This window comes from Triturus cristatus, chromosome 1_2 (genome assembly GCF_964204655.1).
Source record: "Triturus cristatus chromosome 1_2, aTriCri1.1, whole genome shotgun sequence".
In the NCBI taxonomy this organism is placed as follows: domain Eukaryota; kingdom Metazoa; phylum Chordata; class Amphibia; order Caudata; family Salamandridae; genus Triturus; species Triturus cristatus.
Genome location: NC_140580.1, coordinates 522,987,033 through 523,008,347, shown reverse-complemented (window position 1 = coordinate 523,008,347; position 21,315 = coordinate 522,987,033). Strand labels below are relative to the sequence as shown.

The 21,315-nt window shown below is 42.3% G+C and overlaps 1 protein-coding gene across 1 annotated transcript in view; it reads left to right on the top strand.

Moving 5' to 3' along the window:
• ENTPD7 (ectonucleoside triphosphate diphosphohydrolase 7) overlaps nt 1–21,315 on the top strand; it is a 154,198-nt gene that overhangs the window by 94,544 nt on the left and 38,339 nt on the right. The window contains exon 9 of the mRNA XM_085606314.1: nt 19,703–19,869. Coding sequence (XP_085462440.1) covers nt 19,703–19,869 — 167 coding nt within the window. The remainder of the gene's footprint in view (nt 1–19,702; nt 19,870–21,315) is intronic.

Below are 21,315 nucleotides of genomic sequence, written 5' to 3'. Positions count from 1 at the left end.
CTTATTGAGAGGGCTCCAAAAAGTGCTACCAGGCCAGCCTAGAGTTACAGTGCATGAGCGCGGACGCGCGCGCCGCGCTTTGCAGCGATTTATTTTCACTTTTGTGGCCGCTTTGATGTTTGATCGCGATCACTTGCACGGCTGCTTGGCATAGCCAATAGGTCTCGCTTTTGGGACCTTATAAGTATTTAGTTATGCAACTGTTGCATGGCTAAACACTTATAAGGTCCGAAAGGCGAGACCTATTGGCTATGCCAATGCTTGTTTTAGCTGTCATAATGCCCGTTTAGCAAGTTTTCACATTGCCCAGGTGCACCCATTTTTAAGGATCTCAATCATGCCCCATTTAGAAAATCTTGCCAAATCTGTAATGCCCCAGTTAGTATATTTCCAAGTTTCGATGATACCCCACTTAGAAAATCTTGCCAAATCTATAATGCCCCAGTTAGTATATTTCCAGGTTTCGATGATACCCCACTTAGAGCATTTTGTATGTTTACATTATCCTCCAGTTTAAATTAAAACATGATCCCTTTTAAAGTTTTTATTAGTTTTTATGTTCAGCATATTTATTTATTTGAAAAGCTTTATAAAGCGCGAACATGACCCTTGCGGTTATCAGTGCGCTGTACACAGAGGCAGAACATGCATGAACTCAGAACAGTTGAGTTCAACATTGTAAAACAACAAGGAGTAAACAATCAAGATCAGGTACCGGGTAGAGGGCCCTGCTAGTTCAGTTTCTCATATAGTGCAATATATTTCCTGTAACATTCAGTAAAACAATCAGAGTGGCTCGTCACAGCATAGTAGAGTAAAAGACAAATCTGTAATCGGCCCAAGAAGTATTCTTCTATTCTAGTTCTGGAAGGATGCTAGAGTAAAATAACAGTTTACCATCCAATCAAAAATAAACAGCGAAAGATAAGTTGGGATAAATGTCAAATCTGTCAACAAGGGGACTAGAGAAAGAGTACAGGATGATGCAGTTAATGTCCACTCAGGAAAAGCCATGTGGCCTGTTTACTGAAGTAGGCAGTGGAAGGATTGTCTCATCTCCGTAGGAAGATCGTTCCAAAGTCTAGGCACAAGACCGGAGAAAGCACGTTTGTATGTACTTTTCTTTTTGAATTTGGGAGGTTTCAAAGGTAGTGTGGACGTACTTAAGTTCCGACCGGAGCCAGAAAGAACAAGCTTGTTCGCCAGATAGGCTGGAGAGTTGAAATGCAGGGCTTTATGCGTGAGGCAAGCTATTTTGAAATGGATCCTGGCTTCAATTGACGACCAGTTGAGCTGCAAAAGGTCAGGTGTGATGCGATCGTGTTTTTTGGAGCCTGTGATGAGCCTGGCTGATGCATTGCGCGTGGCTCTGAGAGGGGCCAAGCTCGCTTTAGGAAGCCCCGCAAGGGTCACCAAGTCCTATTCAAGTCGTGATATCTCCAGGGATTGTACTGCAGGCTGTAAGTCTTCTGGCGGAAGGAAAGGCTTGATTTTCTTAAGTGTGTTGAGATGAACGTTGGCACCCCTAATAGTGATACTGATGTGAGCTTGCTTATTAAGGTATTTTTCCAAGGTAATGTCTAGTGATTTAGCGGAATCAACCACGTGAGAGGTGCAGTTAAGGGCTGTGAGTTGTTTTAGCCATTTCCAGGTCGGTGCAGAGTGGTTGTGGATGGCAATCAGCAGGAATTCAGTTTTGAGGGTATTCAACAAAAGATGGTTCTGGGCTAACTATTGTTGAGTTCGCGAGAAACGCGTCTGGCAGAGGTTGCCACTGTGACTTAAAGCATGTCTTTTTTATGCTCTGCTGCATCCCATTAAAGAAAAAGTGCTAATACAACCTACCTGGCGGCTCTTCCTTAAGGGTAGCCTATCGTTTTGGAGATGAGATATGTGTGTGTGTGTGTGTGTAAGACATTGGTTTCTTAGTTGCAAATAATCCGATTCTTTTACAAGTAGTGCGCCCACAACTTTCTCTTTACGTGGATCCAAATACCCCATTGTAGCACTTGACTCTCTCAGGGTAACTCAGCAGAGGAGTTTAATGCCTACTTAGGGGAGGTGGTGTGGACTGGTACATAATAGCAACACTCAATAAATCGATGTTCAGTCAATGTTTTTTGTTATAAAAAGGAAAAGTACTTTATTATAACACAATACTAAATACTATGCATGAATTACAAATAGATACAATCAGGTAGATTGAAATAACTTTGGTGACACCCTCAGAACAGTTTATACCCCCAGCAAGATCCCAACCCATAATCACAACCGCCCACCTACACCAGATGTCATATAAGGGGATGTCATTATTAATAATACCTCCTGGCTTTGTCAGTGTCCCCACATTAGTGACAGCAGAATACATGTTTTAATGCACCATTGCAACACCTTTAAAACCAATGGGGATAGTACTATTCGTAATATAAAACTTTGCATGGCCTATCATCAGCATTTACAATAAAGCACTGTATTGAATGCATGTCCCAGAGTCTGTCTTCTACCTTTACACTGCTGCAGTTACAGCTTCAGAACAAACCAACAGAACTCCCGCACATCAGAGCACATGTATTAAAGTTCATGCTCCGGGAGCGCTTAAAACATGACACACCCCTCCCTGGGTCAAGGATATAATCTCCGAGATGACTTGGGACACTTTTTGTTAAAACTCTCCCGGGGTGGGAGGTGTAGGGGTAGCGATGCTGTACCTCTGGTGAACCTACCCCCGCAAATCTTTAATTTGTTGATGGCGCTCCTGCTCTTCCTGGGGCAGCATAAGTAACAATATAAAAATGAATAAGCCCTCACTAGGGCTTATGGGGCACTCCTAGGCCTTGAATATGGACCTTGTGGCCATCTCTAGCCACTCTGAGCATTTCCATCTGACCTCCAGGTCTCTAAAGGTTACTAATCGTTGGAAAGTTTGACCATTCTGCTCCCTTGCCAGAACTGTTCTCTGCCTGGGCTCCTGATGCTCTCCCCTGTTTGTGGGCAACTTCCACATCCCCTCTACAGCCAATAAGCAAAACACCCTTCCCGGCACACTCCCCAAGTTCCATAGCCTACTTGGAGTGTCCCTGTGTGTCCGCATACTTGAGCACCAGTCCGCAGTCCAAGGTCCATTCCCACTACTGTTTTTCAGGCGGAAGAAAGGGACCTGCGCCAATTGCCCAGAAAGACCCACTTAGTTATGTATACCAGCTGAAGCCTCAGAGACCCATAGTCCATCTTTTGGGAGGTCCCATGGATGTTGTCTTTCCAGGTGGGATTATTCTGGCGTTGCAGTCCTATGTCCAGTGTTTGCTCAAGTATCTCCCTTGTGCAGGGGTTTTTGAATGGAGGTTGAAAGTTTCAAAACTAGGCACCTCTGCTCAATCCTAGGGTGTCACCCAAACCCTCTTTTACATCATGCAGGGACATTTTAACATGATTACTTTAAGTGGTTTATGGCAAGACCTTCCCTGAGAACCTCAGCCTTGCCCCAAACAGACATAGCTGCCTTTTCCCTTCAACCAAAACTTCAAAGAGGAGCCTCTACTATGTTTGGCTTCAGATGTCTTACCTTCCTCCTTTTTTCTGGGGGAAGGGGGGGGGGGCTTGGGATTGCCCAGGCCAGGTGCTGTGTGATGAGTTAATTAGCAAATGCAGATTTTCTCCCCACCCCTTCTCTTCTTAGGAATTGGGCCAAGCACTGCCTGTGTGGGGAGGGCTTTCCTCTTCCTGCTGGCCAAAAGAGTAACTAACTTGGCCCAGTAGGGAATAGAGGTGGGGGGGGGGGGATTGGGGATTGGGGGCAAAGGCCTGGAATACAATCATGGCAGAGCCAGTAAAAATAGACAATTCTTAAAGTACCACGAGGAGTACATTTATCTCTAAAGTAACAGCAGATCGGTACTTGGTGTACACGTTTGCCCTCAAATTGATACCTAACTGACTGCCACCCCCGTTTCTCTCCCGTGTCCAGTCCATCGGGCAGGGTGTGCCTCAGGGCTCTGCTCTGAGTCCTGTACTATTTAATCTGTACGTTCAACCCCTTGCTACGGTGGGTAGGGACAAAGGCCTCCCTATGGTCTCTTATACTGATGACTGGCAGTTGGTGGTGGCCTTCTCCAACAACTCCACGCGAGACGCCTCCAATTTTAGGAGCGGCTTGGCTGCAGTCGCGGAGTGGATGACCACCAACTGCCTCCAGCTTAATGCCAATAAAACTGAGGTGTTGCTGGTGGGAGACTTTGGAGTGAGCAATGGTGGCCCTCCACTCTTGGTAGTGCACCCACCCCTAAGACGGTGGTAAAAAACTTGGGGGTATGGATGGATTCTACTCTCCGCTTCCAGGATTACACCAAGAAAGTGGCCGGCACTTGCTTTGGCCTTCTTCGGGGACTTAGGCTCTTGCAGGGTTTTTTTGATCCACCTACCCGCCAGTTGATCATCCAAGCGGCCATGTTCTCTAGACTAGATTATGCCTGCTCACTCCTCTTGGGGGCTAATCACGCTGAGGTTGTGCGCTTGCAGCGAGTCCAAAATGCAGCCGCCAGAGCCCTGTTGAGGCTCCCGCGTAGCTGCTCAACAGCCGATGCTATCCGGCAGTTACATTGGTTGCCCATGGCCAAGCGAGTCGAATTCAAGGCTCTCTGTTTGTCCTTTAAAATTCTGAAGCTTGCGTCTCCAGGCTAACTTGCTGGTACCTTATGTTCCTAGACGCCAGCTGCGCTCTCTGGGGTAACACTTGGTTGTGGTCTCTTGAGTGATCCGTCTCCGTGCCGGGGGACGGTCCTTCCGTTGTTTGGCAGCCAAATTATGGAACTCCTTTCCCTTTCAGATTTGTAGTTTGGATTGCTTGTTGGCCTTCCGAAAAGCCATTAAGACATGCCTCTTCCCCTTGGCCTAGTCCCCCTTTTCTATGTGCACTTTGTCCTGCGCTGTGATGCCCAGTTTCTTAGCCTCTATGTTTCTCTGCTGCTAGCGCCGGGACGCCTCTTTGCTGAGGAAGCTGTGCGCTATACAAGTCTAGTTAACATTAACCTGTGTCTCTATGCCCAAGTATGCCGAAATTGTGTGGTGGCACAGATTTTGCCCTAAAGGTGTAACGCAGTGAGCACACCGCCTTTCAGTAAGCACTAGAGACCTACACTATGAATGCCCAGTCACAATAAATTGCCTATCTAGGTCAACCCCAATCTCTGAAGGGTCCCTTTTGCGAGAGGTTACTTGTGTGCAGGTACTGGGCTGAGCTAGACTGTAGTCTCACACGCTCAGCCTGCTCACGTGTTTGCGTGTAACAAGCCTAGAGCCTCTTACCATAGTAGCACAGCAATGGCTTTATCTTAATAGACAGAAACTGCCGACTATCACTGTGTCCATTTCCAAAGAACTTAACGTGACTGGGGCTCAGTTGGTGAGATTAACTGACTGTAAAAGTCCAAAACCAGGTATTCATAAAACGAAAAATCCAGGGGGATTTAATTATTAGAAATAATTTTCTACAATATGGTTGGTTTCCAACTCATTTTGTGTCATGATTCACAAAGCCACAGACTGACTTGTATCCCAAAAGCGATAGAGAGGCTAAGTTAGGACATTCATTTTCATATAATATGTAAAAATAAACCGCACAGCTTGAAATTAGTATGTGACCCAACTTCTTAGTTGACTTTCCATTGCTTCAATATGTCAATTTCAAGATTTCCACTAAACCCTTCACTGCAGCTCAAATGTTTTTTATTTTTTCATTGTTTTATGAAGCTCTGGTTGGTGAAGCACTCACATTGTATAGTTGAAGCAAAAGGATATTCCTTCTCAGGGACATAAAAAATACAAGTTTGAACTTCAGAGCACTGTCCAAATTTGGTGCCCAAAGAAAAGTTTACCATCAACCCATACTCAAAGGCTACTTACTACTTAACCAGGAGTTGGAGTGGCACCTAGTTCCTCCGGCAAATTGCATGGCAGCCTATGACTTTAGGGGTCTCTGACTCTTAGCAATATTTTCCTTGAAGTCTTTATGCAAAGTTTATTATGAGCTATCCAGATGGCTAACCATGTTTCAAGCAAGTAATGGTGTTTTGACCTTGATGCTTGTGGGTTTCCTAATCAAATAGAGAATGTTGTCCGAATATGCTTAGCCCACATAGTGGCAGACAGGAGAGATCCCTGTGGAACCCCGCATAAAATGTGTTTCACAGGAGAAGGTTGATAGTCTTGTTTTCTAACTGTGATTTGATAAGGAATGAAACCATTGGACCCCGCCCCCCCTTCTAGCCTACTTTACCAACTGCACCAGTATTGTTGTATGATCTGCAGTCTCATAAGCAGTAGATATGTCATGGAAAATCACAATTTAAGGCTTCCCCAAGTCAAGAGAGGAAAGCAACTACTCTGTCTGTTATTGTGGTTTCTGTCCCTCTCACCTGGTCTGAAGCCTGACTGGCTATTATGAAAAAATTGCTATTTTGTACTTTCTCCAGCATCCCCCAGTTTCCAACCCAATCTTTTTATTTCAATTATACATTGTACCACTTTTGGGTCACATTCTTAACTGATTTGTTTCAATTGATCAGGAACCACCAGGTCAAGAGATAACAACATTTTATAATGGAGAGGTACTAGAAACCATATTTGCTCCTTGTCCACTGATGAGTGGGAAGTTCCCAAAACATGATCAAAGAGATCTTCCTTTGAAACTAAGTAAGTATGAGTGTGCAGGGAATTGTACTTCAAACCTACGTGATTATATTCAGCTTTGGGTGAAAGAGACCAGAGAATAGTTTCATGAGTCAGGGTTAACCACTACATCTGTGACACATAAGCTGCAATTAATAACTAAATTCAGTGTATGACCCCCTGAATGTGTGAGGTCTATGAAGAATTGCAAACGGGTTGGCAATCCTAGGTTAGCAAGGAGTTCTACAGAATGTACCCAAATAAGGTTTCTATGTGAAAGTGCTTGTCATAAAAATGTGAGTCAATTTTGTACCAAAAGTGGATTTTCCTCTGTTGAAAATCATGTCAGAGTTGTGTTTCCTGTTACTCTTGAGGTTTGAGTTATCCACTAGCAAGAATTCAGGGTGGTTGCAGAAGGTGGATTCTGTGAACTACTTGTAATAAGCATTATTGCTATGCCCCTTGGGTTTACTTAGCCTTAGCTGGTTTCACTGAGTGAAGCCAACCTAAATTATCTTTTAGTCTGGGCCGTTGATCTAAGTGTTTCCTCTATGCCATTCTCCAAATTAACAATTCTAAAGGTATGTTTTGACTGTTCCCTGTCTTTCCTCTTCTGTCATTATATATGTATTTCTGTACATATGTTTATGAATATGCAGTGTTTCTCCGGTCTCTTTTGCAATCATCCACGCTGAGACAGGAGCACGGACACCAGTTTTAGAGTGCAAAATTCCTTTATTTTCTCTTAGCAGCTATCGGCCATAATGTGTTTCAGCCCAGGAGGGCCTTGATCACATGACGCGCACACAGCTGTGCTACCACTTTTTATGTGATTTTTTTTCTTAAAGTGCTCAGTGCTAGTAACATGCAGTCATAGACATAGAAAACAGACTCTGCTGACGGTTTACCTTTTTGCAACTCATAATTTTCATTTGTTTAAAACATATGAATTTGTTTTGGAATCATTGCTCTTTACATTTAAAAATATCATGATTTGTTTACATCTATGTATAAATGCATAAAATTAATGTTTACATGCTAAGATCATATTTAGATGAATGTTAAAATTCTGTACAGTAAGTACTGTGCAAATTTGCAAGTTTGGTCTGTAAGCAAAATGTATGTAAACCGTCTGACTGTCAGAAAAAGTGCAATGTTTGGTGTAAACCCTTACGAAGTGCCAGTGCCTAATATATTTTTTTGTTTTTTAAAATTGTTTTTTAAAAAGGATAACTGGTGATAGCTAAAACACTGTGAAATTCTAAAAACTAGGGAGGGAGCGGTTCTATTATCGCGATCTTTTTCCACTAATGTTCTTTAAGCGATATCTTATTAGTCCATGTGAATACCTGTTTCTTACACGGCTGCTTGGCATCTCCAGTTTTCATTGCCCGCCCTCCTGCCTGATGTTTATAAGCATGTTTATGAATATATACACTTATAATGATGAGGAGTACATGTATTTATAATTTAGGGATAATTAATACATATATGTAATTTAAATACCAATATATAAATGACATTTAGTCATATTAATGAAGTAGTAAGTATTTAAAATGGTGTTAAGTAAAAATTCTCATTTTCGCAACAAATTTAAAATATAGGTAGGATATTTAAAATATATATTTTTTAATTTAAGGCTTGATTTCTACAGGTGGTACTGGTATTTTAGGATTCAGCGATGGGTAGTTTTTAGGGGTGGTTTGGACTTTTTAGAGTTCAGGGATGGGGTGGAAAGGAGTTTTAATGTTTATGGATTGGTGGATGGATAAGGGTATAAAGGGTTGTTGGGGTTTAAGGATGTTTAGAGAATATATAGTAAGGCATTTTAATGATTCAGGGATGGGTGATGTTTATGGGTACTAGGAGCTTTTATTGTTTAGGGATGCCGTAGTGTATAAGGGGTAGTGAGGAGTTAGAAGTTGTTAGTGTTTAGGGATAGAAACTTTTTAGGGATAAGGGTGGGTAGGGTTTATGGGTATTAATTGTTTTTCCGGTTCAAGGATGGGTAGTATAACATTAATTTAGACTTACTTTAATAAATAAAACAAATTAAGTTACATTTAATAATTAATGTTAATATAGTTTAACATTTAAATTACTTTTAGCCTTTAAACTTGCATTAAATTAGAATTTAATATATCTCTAGACAATGTTTGTGTGTGTGTGTATATATATATATATATATCATGATGTATATGTTATATACATGAATATTAAATTAGAAGGGGTTGAACTGAAAATATTTAGGTATATGTGTATGCATATATAAATATATATGGCCAGATCTAAATGTGTGTTCCTAAATATAGGTATATAATATACATGTGTATATTATATACATGTATGTTAAATTATAAGAGGTTCAATTAGAAATATTTTCCACCCGTCTGTTATGTAAAGGCACTGCAGATGTAACATCTTGCAATGCAAAGGCACTCCCAAAGTAATAATCTTGATGAATTGTACCATGAAGTACTGACCTGAAAAGTAAGACTGGTCATTCTCTTAAACTGTTTGCCATGAGATGTTGCAAGTAAGCAAATGAATAAGGCTTGGCCTGGGCTTTAGGGGGGAGTAGATGCTCTATTCTATTGTGGCTGAAGCATTGCCTGCTTGTCCCTAAGAGTACTTGGTTGGGTTGGGGTCAACTGACTTTCTTGTTGGCTGCAAGGGATGAAGTGCCTTGTCTGCTTGACTGCCCAGGATTCGAGCCACTGGCAAGTGCTGTTGTCTTCCTTCAGCCTGAGTTCTTACTTATTGGTTCCACCCACATATTGTTGTGAAGTGTGCTGTTTAGCAAAACCAATATTGCCCTGGCCCTTTGGATGAGAGCAGGAAGTAAGCAGGCATACCATAAGGTCCTGGAGCAGGCATTCACACAGCCACTTCCTGTGGTGCCAACACAGGGTCCATGCATGTTAATAAAGTGCCAGGGGAAATTTTCCAATACATAAAGGCAGATAACCCCATCCTTTTGCGCATGATTGGGCCCAAATGGGCTTTGTAAGTGTAATGTCACATTGGTCTGGCTAGGGTATTTGTTTAGTGCATGTCGGGCTACTCATACAACCAGTGTAGACAGACACTGAAGTTGCTGTCTGAAATGTCGAAGGAGCAAACTGCCCTAATATTTTTCCATAAGGAGTTACTTGCTTCCCATGACCTCTGTTTAGTTGTGCCACCAGGTGGCTACTACCTCTATAAAGAACTACTTAAAACTCCCCACTTGAGAAATGGCGTGCGTCATAGTGTGAGCAGTTAGCATTAACACAAATAAATGTAGTCCAGTCAGTTCACATCCCCCGAACCAAAAACATCAGGTGCAAGAGCAATGTTCCCTTTCTACAAGCTGCTTAGAATATGACAGTTCCAACCACCCCATCAGTGTGCAAAAACTCAGGACTCATGGGAATTCTTGCAATATATTAGACTGCTTTAGGAAACAGTAACTAGCAGGTCTGTTAGCTGCTTGAAGCATGTATCAAATGTGGCAGTGCAGACTTAAAATTATACTATGGCTACTTTCCCTATTTGAGAAATGGAGCAATGTATTCCTTCCCAATAGTGCCTTCTCACAAATGTTTCTTGCTTTATTAAGTTCTTTAGGTGAGTGTCTGCAGTTCCAGTAGGGTAATGGCATCTAACCTCCACTTCTTCTACACTTGGCTCCTTCATCCCAGCCTGCACGTTGATAGGCTGACTTTTGATGACTCACCAAGTTTCACACGCTGGTCTTCAAGCACAAGAAACTCTCTCCTCCATACAGGAAGGGAGGTACCAGATGTAGTGTATTTCATTTCAGTTGTCATTTATTTGTGGTACATGCTGGATGCATTGCTTCTCTTAGTCTTTTACATATTTACATCCACCACTTTATTTTTTTCAAATCTTGGCCGGCCTCGGAGCACTTTACATTGTGACATGATGACTTATGAACAGTTGACACTGAAGATATAATTGAATTCCAACACTGATATAAATACAATATGTAAAAATGGCAGTACTTTTTTTTTTAAAGTTCTATTTATTGGCATTTTGCTTTTTAGCCATTTACAGCAGGGTGTCACGTTATAATAAACCAACACATAGCACAATCACATTATTGATATCTAACATTCTGGTTCGGTCTTATCCGATTGTAACTATCCATTTACACCGTTGCTGTTCTCTGATAATATCCCCTTGTTTTTACAAAGGAGGGGTTTGCTTACATTACAATGAGGAACAAAATATAGTATTCGAGGAGAAGTGAAGTGCCAGTTGTAGAACAAGGAGTGGGAAAATATAAAGAACAGGGTGACCGTGCACAGAGAGAAGACTCAGTCAATTCTGTGCCGCCAACCCATAATACCTGCCAGCGACGTCCATCAGCGATCGGGGGACCGGGAGGGGCTGGGCAACCATCTCTGGGGGTCTTCTCCAGGCGTCTCAACAAAAGCCTCCTGTGGCCATGCCCACACCGTTCGTCCTACATATGGATCGGGTGGGTGGGTGTATTCACCTCCTTTCACTACGGCAAGCTATCATACCAGAGCCAGGATCTTGGGGGTATTCCCCAGTTCATCCCGCAACTGTCTCACTGACCATGTCATGAGTGATGTAATGGGTGAGTTCATAAGCAGTGCATTGCGGGGACGTAAGGTATAGTTGGCTCATGTAACTATAGCGTTTGAATTTCAGTGTGAAAACTGAGCATAACTATAACGTCCCTGTAATCTTTGGATTTTTTCAGTGAATTTCTAAGGTTTTTTTTAAATTCTATTTCCTAACTATAATGTCCTTGTAACCTTTGTTTTTTCAGTGAATTTTAAAAGATTTTCAAATTCCATTTCTAAAGTTTTATCTCCCTCCAATGTTTACTTTTTTAGTTAATTTGTAGGTTTTATTTTCAATACTAAGTGTATTACAAGTTATTTAGAGTTTTAGTTTTTGTTTTTTTAACTGAAGACATTCTTCTTTTATAACTATACTTTATATATGTTTACAATAAGTGCTTACTTTATGTTTATGCCTTTAATTTTTATGAAGCTTTTTTATGCAATCAAGCAAAAAAATGTTTTTGGGGGGGGGGGGGGGGGTTCTGCACTACCTTTGCGGGTCCATAAATATAGGCAAACTACAACTGTATGGTCACATCACATGATCGGAATGAATTCATGAGTCTGAATCCGTGGATTCACCGAAAATGTTAAATATTTTTGGTATGTGCATCACTCCCTTTTCATTATTGGTGTCAGTGTCAACATATTTACAGGTATAAATAGACCACCGTATATCTTTTTTTGGTCTCGCCTGACCCAGCGCATGCGCTGGTCTGGCGAGACTTTTTGTGAGGGCTCAAAAGAGTGCTACCACTGTAGCCTAGAGCTACAGTGCATGTGCGCGGGCGCGCGCGCCTCACTTTCGCGGCCGCTTTGATGTTCTCCGTGAGCCAGGTTTTTTTTTTTCCGTGTTTATTACTTCTATGTAGTAATGGTGGCACCTGTGCGCCGCCATTACTACAGAGCAGTAATAACCAGAAACAAGCATTGGCATAGCCAATAGGTCTCGCTTTTGGGACCTTATAAGTATTTAGTTATGCAACTGTTGCATGGCTAAACACTTAAGGTCCCAAAAGCAAGACCTGTTGGCTATGCCAATGCTTGTTTAACAGTGTCACCCATTTTACAACTTTCGTGAATCCGCGATTCTACGCACCGCGTTCACGAATTTACACAAAACCACACCCAGTCCTTGTGTTCTGATTGGCTATGAGGACCCCACCCATGCACAAAGAGAACCATACCCAAAACCAGTTACTTCTCCAGTGATGTCTCTAGAAGGATGATTGAGAAAGAGAACAATTGGTGCTCTGCTTTTACACAATGGCTGAAGCTACACCTTCCGTCCAGGAGGAGCATCCACAACTTGTTGAGCATGAGGAGGAAGACGCACCACCTCACAGAAAAGAAAGTGATGTCTGGGAGCACTTCACTATACCTTCTTGTGAAAAGAAAGTAACTGCAAAATATGTGCAGTGCAGTATTTGCGGCAAGCAGTTGTGCAGAGACACTGCGAAGAAGTATTCACATGGGACAAAAACAGTTCACTAAAAGGTCTACAACCGGATGATGCAGAAGAAAGCAGATGCAGTAGGACAGTCAACCTCTACAGCAGCCTTGGGAGAAATCATCAGCTGCAGTCATTAGAATACCAGCTGCCTGCGAAGGAGTGAGTGACATGGTTATTCACTGCGATATGTCACATGCTGTTGCTGTAAAAATGTCTTCTGTGGGTGCATTCTTGGATACAGTGAAGAAGCACCGCTGTTAGTTTTTTTTTTTTTTTTTTTTTTGTTGCTTTCAGTGACAACATAATATTTTTTGAAGACTGAAGCCAGTTGCTTCTTTGCATTACCCCATCCTTACCCTGTTAACTACCCTATTCACTTTTTATTTAAAAAATAAAAAGAGGAAACCATAAACTGTTAAAGAACCGTCTAGAAAACAAACAGTTCTTGTAAGACCCATCATGTGGTCAAACAAAAAGCTAACTTTTTTTTTTTTTTTTTGCATCAGTGTATGCCTGAGTGTATTATTGAATGCATTGGTGTTTGGCTGGATGTGTCAGTGTGTGCTTTGGTGTGTGCCTGGCTGTGTTGGTGTATGCGTCAGTGTGCGTCTGGGTGTGTTATTAGATGCATTAGTGATTTTCTGGCTGTGTCAGTGTCTGCTTTGGTGTGTGCCTGGCTTTGTCAGTTTCTGCATTGATATATGCCTGGGTGTGTTATGAATGCATTGATGTTTACCTGGGTGTGGTAGTGTATACAGTGGTATACCCCTGGGTGTTTCAGTCTATGAATCAGGGTGTGCATTTGGTGTGTTAGTTTCTGCTTTGCTGTATGCGTGGGTGTGTCAATGTCTTCATCAGTGTATGCACCGGTGTGTCAATGTGTCCATCAGTGTGTGCCTGGGCGTGTCAGTGTCTGTTTCACTGTGTGCTTGGGTATGTCAGTGTATGCATTGTTATATGCCTGGGCGTGTCAGTGTCTGCACTGGTGTGTCCCTGGGAGTGTCAGTGTGTGCCTTGGTGTGTCGGTGTAATCATTAGTGTGTGCCTGGCTGTCAGTGGACGCATCAGTGTCTGCCTGAGTGTGTTAGAATATTAATTAGTGTGTGATCGGGTGTGTTAGAGTATCCATGAGTGTCTGTCTGGGTGTGTTATTGCATGCATTTGTGTTTGGCTGGGTGTGTCTATGTCTACATTGCTTTATGCCTGGGTGTGCTAGGTCTACAGTGCTGTATGCCTAGGTGTGTCTGTGTCTACAGTGCTGTATGCCTGGGTGTGTCTGTGTCTACGTTGTTATCTGCCTTGGTGTGCCAGTGTATGCATCAGTGTGTGTCTGGGTGTGTTTTTGGATGCATTCGTGATTGGATGGGGGCATCAGTATCTGCACTGATGTATGCCTCGGAGTGTGACTGTATGCATTGGTATGTCCCTGGGTGTGTCAGTGTATGCATTGTTGTGTTATTGCATGCATTAGTGTAAAGCTGGATGCGTTCGCTTATGCTTTGCTGTATGCATGGGCGTGTCCGTGTATTCATCGGGGTGTGTCAATGTATGCATCAGTGTGTGCCTGGGTGTTTTGGTTTCTGTATCACTGTGTGCCTGGGTATGTCAGTGTATATTGCTGTATGCCTAGGTGTGTCAGTATCTGCACTGGTGTGTCTCTGGATGTGTCAGTGTATGCATTTGTGTGTGCCTGACTGTGTCAGTGTATGCATCAGTGTCTGCCTGAATGTGTGAGCATATTCATTAGTTTGTGACTGGGTGTGTTAGTGTGTGGATGAGTGTGTGCCTGGCTGTCTGTGTTTGTATTAGTGTGTGCCTAGGTGTGTTAGTGTATTCATGAGTACCTGCCTTGGTGTGTTATTGCATGCATTAGTGTTTGGCTTGGTGTGTCTGTGTCTACATTGCTCTATGCATGGGTGCGTCTGTGTCTGCATTGGTGTATGCCTAGTTGTGTCAGTTTATGCGTCTATGTGCGCCTAAGTGTGTTTTAGATGCATTCGTATTTGGCTGGGTGTGCCAGTGTCTGCATTGCTGTATGCCTGGGTGTGTCAGTCTGTGCATCAGTGTATGCCTGGGTGTGTCAGTTTGTGTCTCTGGGTATTATTGGATGCATTAGTGTTTGGCTGGGTGTGTCAGTGTCTGCATTGCTGTATGCCTGCGTGTGTCAATCTATGCATCGGTGAATGCCTGGGTGTCCGTGTGTGTGCAAGTGTGTACATGGGTGTCTTATTGGATGCATTAGTGTATGGCTGGGTGTTAGTGTCTGTATTAATGTGTAGTTGGGTCTCTCACTGGCTATATCAGTATGTGTATGGGTGTTTGAGAGGCTGTATCAGTGTTTGGCTCAATTTGAAAGTGGCTCTATCAATATGTGACTGGGTGTGTCATTGGTTTTATAGGTATGTGCCTTCGTGTGTAATTTTCTGTATCAGATTGTGCCTGGGTGTATCAGTAGTTGTATCAGTGTGGGTCTGGGTATTTAAGTGGCTGTATCGCCCTGCATGTCACAGGTTGTATCAGTGTGAGCCTTGTTCTCTCAGTGAGTGTCTGGGTGTCTCAGCGGATGCATTGGTTTGCGCATGGATGTGTCAGTATGTGTGTGGGTTTATCAGTGCATGACTGGGCATGTGAGTAGCTGTATTGGTTTATGTAAGCGAGTGTATAACTGGATGTATTAGTCGGTGTATCGGTGTGTGGCTTGGTGTGTGAGTGACTAGGAGTGGGTGTGTGAATCACTGTATGTGTGTATGAGCCTATCTAAGTAGCAATTTGCATGTATAAATGGGTGTGACTGTATGGGACTCTGAATGGCAGTATGAGTGTGTGGGTGTGTCAGTACCTGTGTAAATTACTCTGTAGATGTGCGAGTTCATGTATGAGTACGTGTATGTGACCAGTAACTATAATTACTAATATATATTTTTATAACTTTACAAATACATTTTATGAACACATTACAAAACAATTTAAACCGAACAATTAACAAATAAACATAACTTATTTAACTATTTACAAATACATTTTTGGGCACAGGTACTTCAGAAAGCACAAAACAAAGTGATATTTTGAAGCATCTTGCAACATCAGAAAGGGAAAAAAAGATTACAGAGAAATATCTTTACTGCAATACCTGCAGCAAGCAGTTATCCAGGGCACTACTAAAAAATTATTTACATGGGACACCTTGTATGTGGAAGAACTTAAAGACGATTCCAGAAAGGGGCCACAACTAAATCATGCGGGACAAAGTAGGTGCAGTAGGACAGTTCACCTGTACCCGCACCCTTGGGAGAACCTCCAACTGCAGTCATTATAATAGCACGTGTTTGCAGAAATATAAGTGAGATGCTTACTCTGTGTGAAATGATACATATTTGTCATAGTAAAATTATCTCTATGGGTGCATTTACCCTTTTTCTACTGCTTTCAGATGTACTGTTGAAAGAATCCTCAATGAACAGTGGGGGAAAGGGGGTAAATACTTATTAAAGATTGTACCACAAAAACATGGAATCTAACTCTGAGCAGTACAGAATATCCATGGTATGACTTGCATGACTTTTCACACAAAATAACTGTAACATTAAAGATCTCAAATTCAAGACACCGGGAGAACTTTGCTGTTTGCATCCATCAAATGTTTGCAGGTACTTTAAGGGCAGATTTGAAACTATGCTGTCCTTCATCTGCTACAAAAAAATCCACCTCTTATTGATTTTCTTTTTGCAAAAAGAGTACCAGCAAGAGGTGCTCCTCATATTCATATGCTGTTATGAATAAAAGATGCACCTAAATTTGAAATCGACACAAAAACATAAAGCAGCAAGTACTGCTTTTCCATGGACATAGATATGCAAAGTACTGTCAGCAGAAATATTTAATTATTTTTTTCAGCTCCCCGTTGAACCTTCATGTTTTTCTCAGTCTAAAGCCAGTTCCTTCCTCCAAGTTCTCTTTTGGAAAAAAAAAAAAAGAAAAATTGTAAAACTGTTATTAAAAGTACTTTTTACAAACATTTCAAAAGTACCCCACAAAATCCTCCCACGACAGCCTGCTCCCCTATCCTCCTCAGAGATCCTCTGTACCTCTAGAGCTACTTCATATGCCTGAAACAACCTGTCTATATCACCCCCTCTTTGAAATCAGGCACCAAGTCTCAGGGTATATGGGCCTTTTCTTCTGCACTGGATACAGAGTCTAGCAAAAATGGTGGTAGCAAAACTGCTAACAGCTATTTGGCCTTCAAGTCCATCTCCTTGACATTCACTTCATAAGCCAGCAAGGCCCTTTACTTCTCCATGGCTCTCTCCGCTTAAGGTTTTTTCTCCTCTGCAGCCACCTGTCCAGCTGCAGCCTCAGGTCCCACTCAGCCTGTCTGTCCTAAAGCTCCTCATGGGACTGGGTTTTGAAGGATACTCTACTTCATGCATCGAATCCAGTAGGGAACTCTCTGTGGGGGATTCACTCTCTCCTCTGGAACATTTGCCCAGTCATTTCTCTACTGCTTTTCCTCCTTCTCACAGCTGGTACCCTTAGTGGCCCTGATTCTATGGTCAACTACAATCTGGGTTCTCCCTTCTCAAGAGTGCTGAAGTAGTCCTATTAAAACTGTTTCTGTAGTGCCGATTGCATTCTGCAGATGCCCTCCCAGACTGTAAGGGCAACTAAGGCTCAAATTTGGACATACAGGTGAATAAATGAGTGTGCACATTTAATGGGCATGTGAGTGAGTGTGCCAGTCACTGTCTGGCTATATGAGTGATGAGTACATAAGTGTTTTTGTGGGAATGTTACCTGGGTCTGTAAGTGCCTGCCTAACTGTAGGAGTGTATGCTAATTACATATTATAAGCAAGCACCCACATTAAATTTGAAACACATTCATTTATACTGCCATAATAAAATTAATTATCCTTCAGTATACCAAGTCCTCTTTCTCCTTTCCTGCTCACTGTATTTTTATTTAATGTTCTCAGCTAAGCACTCTTCTATTGTCCCTTCTAGTATACTGTCCAGAAGCTACACATTTCTTTCAGCTTGCATACACTCACAATTATTTTTCTAAATATACTTTTATATTCTGCAACCTAATTAACATACCCCTAACAGCTCTTTGCTGTTCTCTCAGTTTTATTTCTATGTCTGGTAACATCCGTTTTCATTTGAAATCTCCAGTCAGGACTCCTGCAAACCACCTCCACTCTCAGTAGAAAAGCAGGTAAAATGTCTACCCCTCACCATATGCTTTATTTAAGCTGCTCTTGTTAACGAACACAGGCTTCCTTTCATCTTTTTTTTGTTATACCAATTCTAAATGGTCCATATTCCTTTAACCCTTTCCATGTTTCCTGCTAAGGCCACTTAGGTTGGCTTTTTCCATGAATCCTCTGTGATGCTCAGCCCCCGTGTAACATCATGGTGGATTCGCAAAACTATGCGAAAGCCTGTTAAACCATTTAACTTTATACGACTATAAGTTTACATCTACCTTTATAAAATAGTATTGATTTAGAAAATAACTCCTTCATAATCAGGAATGTGTCTAAACCACTCTACTTTTACTCCTACGTACGTGTCTGTCTGTGTGTGTGTGTGTGTCAGTGGGTGTGAGAGAGTTTTTATGGGCATCAGAGTGGGTGTGAGAGCGTCTCTGGATGTGTGTGTGTGTGTGTGTGTGTGTGTGTGTGTGTGTGTGTTTTTGAGTGGATGTGATTGAGTGGATGTGAGAGTGTATGTATGGGTGTCAGAATGGGTGTGAGAATGTGGGTGAGAGTGTCTGTATTGGCATCACAGCGTGTGTGAGAGTGTCTGTATGGGCATCAGAGTGGGTGTAAGTGTGTGTGTGTGTCACTGGGTGTGAGAGTGTCTGTCTTGGTGTGTAAGTGGATATGCGAGTGTCAGTATGGATGACAAAGTAGATGTGGCAGTGCCTGGGTGTCACAGTGGGTGGAAGAGCGTCTGTCACAGTGGTTTTGAAAGTGTGTGTGTGTGTGTGTGTTGTTTGTTTCTTTCTTTCTTTCTTTCTTTCCTCTGTGAACCTGTCGCTGATTTCAATCGTTGCAAAAAAAATGTGGGGTCAGGAAATCTCTATCCTGACCGCCTCAGAATTTAAGATTCTACTTGTCGGCCCCCGGGGACCGTTTCCAGATGTATAAAATGGTGGCCGCAACTTTTCTGTCAAGTGGCAGCCAGATAATCAGGACCTTGCTTTGAGGCATGAATTCGCAGCAACACCGTGGGTGGATCTGCAAAGTCTCCGCGTCCCTAGATATACAAATTTGTTTTTCTTTTAATATCTCAAACTACTGAGCAGATTTACTCCAGATAGCAAAAAGCACACTTTTTTAAAATATTTCTTTTAGCAAAAGCTACCTTTCTGGCAAATCTGGTGTAATTCCGTTCAGCGGTTCGGGCTGTAGTCATGTTCAAAATCCCATTGGGAAATTACATGGGGAAAATGTGTTTTGGAACCCCCCTCTTTTTTTTTTTCTCCGCCCTCGCTTGACAAATCGCCTTGAAACATTCCACACAGCAGTTGAAGTGAATGGTGTACTAATTTTGAAAATTTCGTGATGATTCGCCAAAGTTATTGGCAAAGCAAAAATGCTTTTCCTATGGAAACTAGGTCCTAATTAAAACTACCTACTAGCGACTGCCAATAGTTTTTATATTTATATAACAAAAAAGATGCAAGACTTAACAGGAGGGGGTCTAAATATGGAGGGTGGGGAAAGATAATGATTATAAATTAGTTATAAATGCAGCCCATTGATGCGGCTTGTTAGTCTTTTACACTCTTCAGTTACGGGGTGCCACCAGTTGGTTCTGAACTGTTATTTGCAAAGCAACATGACTTCCTAAGTCAACATCTAACATGTTGAGCTGACTTCTGTGAGAAGTGCCTCTCAAACTACCCACTGCTTTTGTTGTCCTTTCTGTAGTTCTAATCTTGTAATTTCAAATATATTTGTGTTTTTTTGTTTCAGGAGGCGGCAGCAAAGGCCTTGCTGGCTGAATTTAATCTGGGCTGTGACTTGCAGCACGCAGACCATGTTTACAGAGTGTATGTCACAACGTTTTTGGGATTTGGTGGTAATTTTGCTCGACAGCGCTATGAAGATATGGTGTACAACAAAACGGTCACTAAAAATAGGTAATGTTTTTATTAACGGGCATCATGGTGCCCTTTGACAAGAAAAATGCCAGTGTTCTATATATCATGCTGACAGATTAAGAAGTATTTAAATTGTAGGTTCTCCCTGGTACTCTCTCACTATGCAGTTTCCATTTCTCCTGCTGGTTGGTTGCATGATTAGCAGTACTCCAGGGCTCAATGATGAGATTTGGTGGTGGTGATAAGTTTTCTTTATTTTCTAGAAATTGAAAGTGAAGTTTTCTAGACCCCTTGCAACAAACGTTCAGTCAATGTGCCATCTCGAATCGTAAAAAACATGTTGTACTGCAACCGTCCCACAGCCCACTGACCAATATTTGAGTGAGGTTTTGGGGTGGTTGCAGTACAACCAAATCTCATCTCCCTTTTGTGTGTAATTGAGCTACTTGGTATTTTGTTCTGGAAGTGGATTTCACCAAATAATGTAACATAATTTTTGCAGTGTGAATCTTTTCTAGATTCACATACTGTGCATTATTCCCCCATCTAGTGGTTGGGTCCAGAATTGTAGTATGTCTTCTCTTTTTCTTTTTTTTTTTTTCTTTTTTTGTTGTTGTTGTTGTTGGTGGGCGTCGACGTACCACCATTTGGTGTCCTTCTTTGACGTCGACGTGCTTCCTCCGGAAGCTCCCAGCCTTTGGTCACCATCTTCAGATTCTTTTTTTCCATTGTTGGGTCTGGATCCATATGGAAGATTGGAGAGAAGAATCGACGAAAATAAAATAAAAACCGGTGGGACGTCTTTATCGACTTTCAACTTTAAACACAAAATGACCGGAGTTTGACACAGGGTCGAAAAACAGGATCTTCGACGAGGATCAGAGAATGCGTGTGCAGGGAGCTCCCTGTGCGCAGTAATGGACAAGACACCGTTCAAGTTTTGAATGAACTGCCACCACAAATAGGCACAGAAGGATCAGCACCTGGTCTGCAATCTGTGCCTGCCGCTGGATCATCGGAGTGACACTAATGCCTGCTGTGTCTTCACCCCGAAGACTTCGAGGGTGAGAGAAAGGCAGCGAAGAGCAAACTGCAACATGCAAGGCCAAGGTCCACCATCTTTGCCACGAGACCTGGGGCTCTCCAGTGAGGAGGAAGATAACGTTGCTGAAGGACCAGAGGGCGACAAGAACCGAGGTTTTGGTCGTGGAGGTCGAGAAGAAGACTTCAAAGGAGGTAAGAGAGTTGTCAACCTCAAAAAAACTAGAAGAGTCTCGAAAATCCAACTCTAGACATCCAAAGGGAGCCTCGGCGTCTAAGCATTCGGCGACCGCAGCTGCACCCAAACAAAAACACACCGTAGGATCCTTGGATAAGGACTCCGGAATGGCAAAGGTCCTCAAAGACAAACGCGTCGAAACACAGTCTGGTAAAGGACACCTCTGTGTCGAAAAAAAGAGAGGCCCAAACAAACATTGACGACTG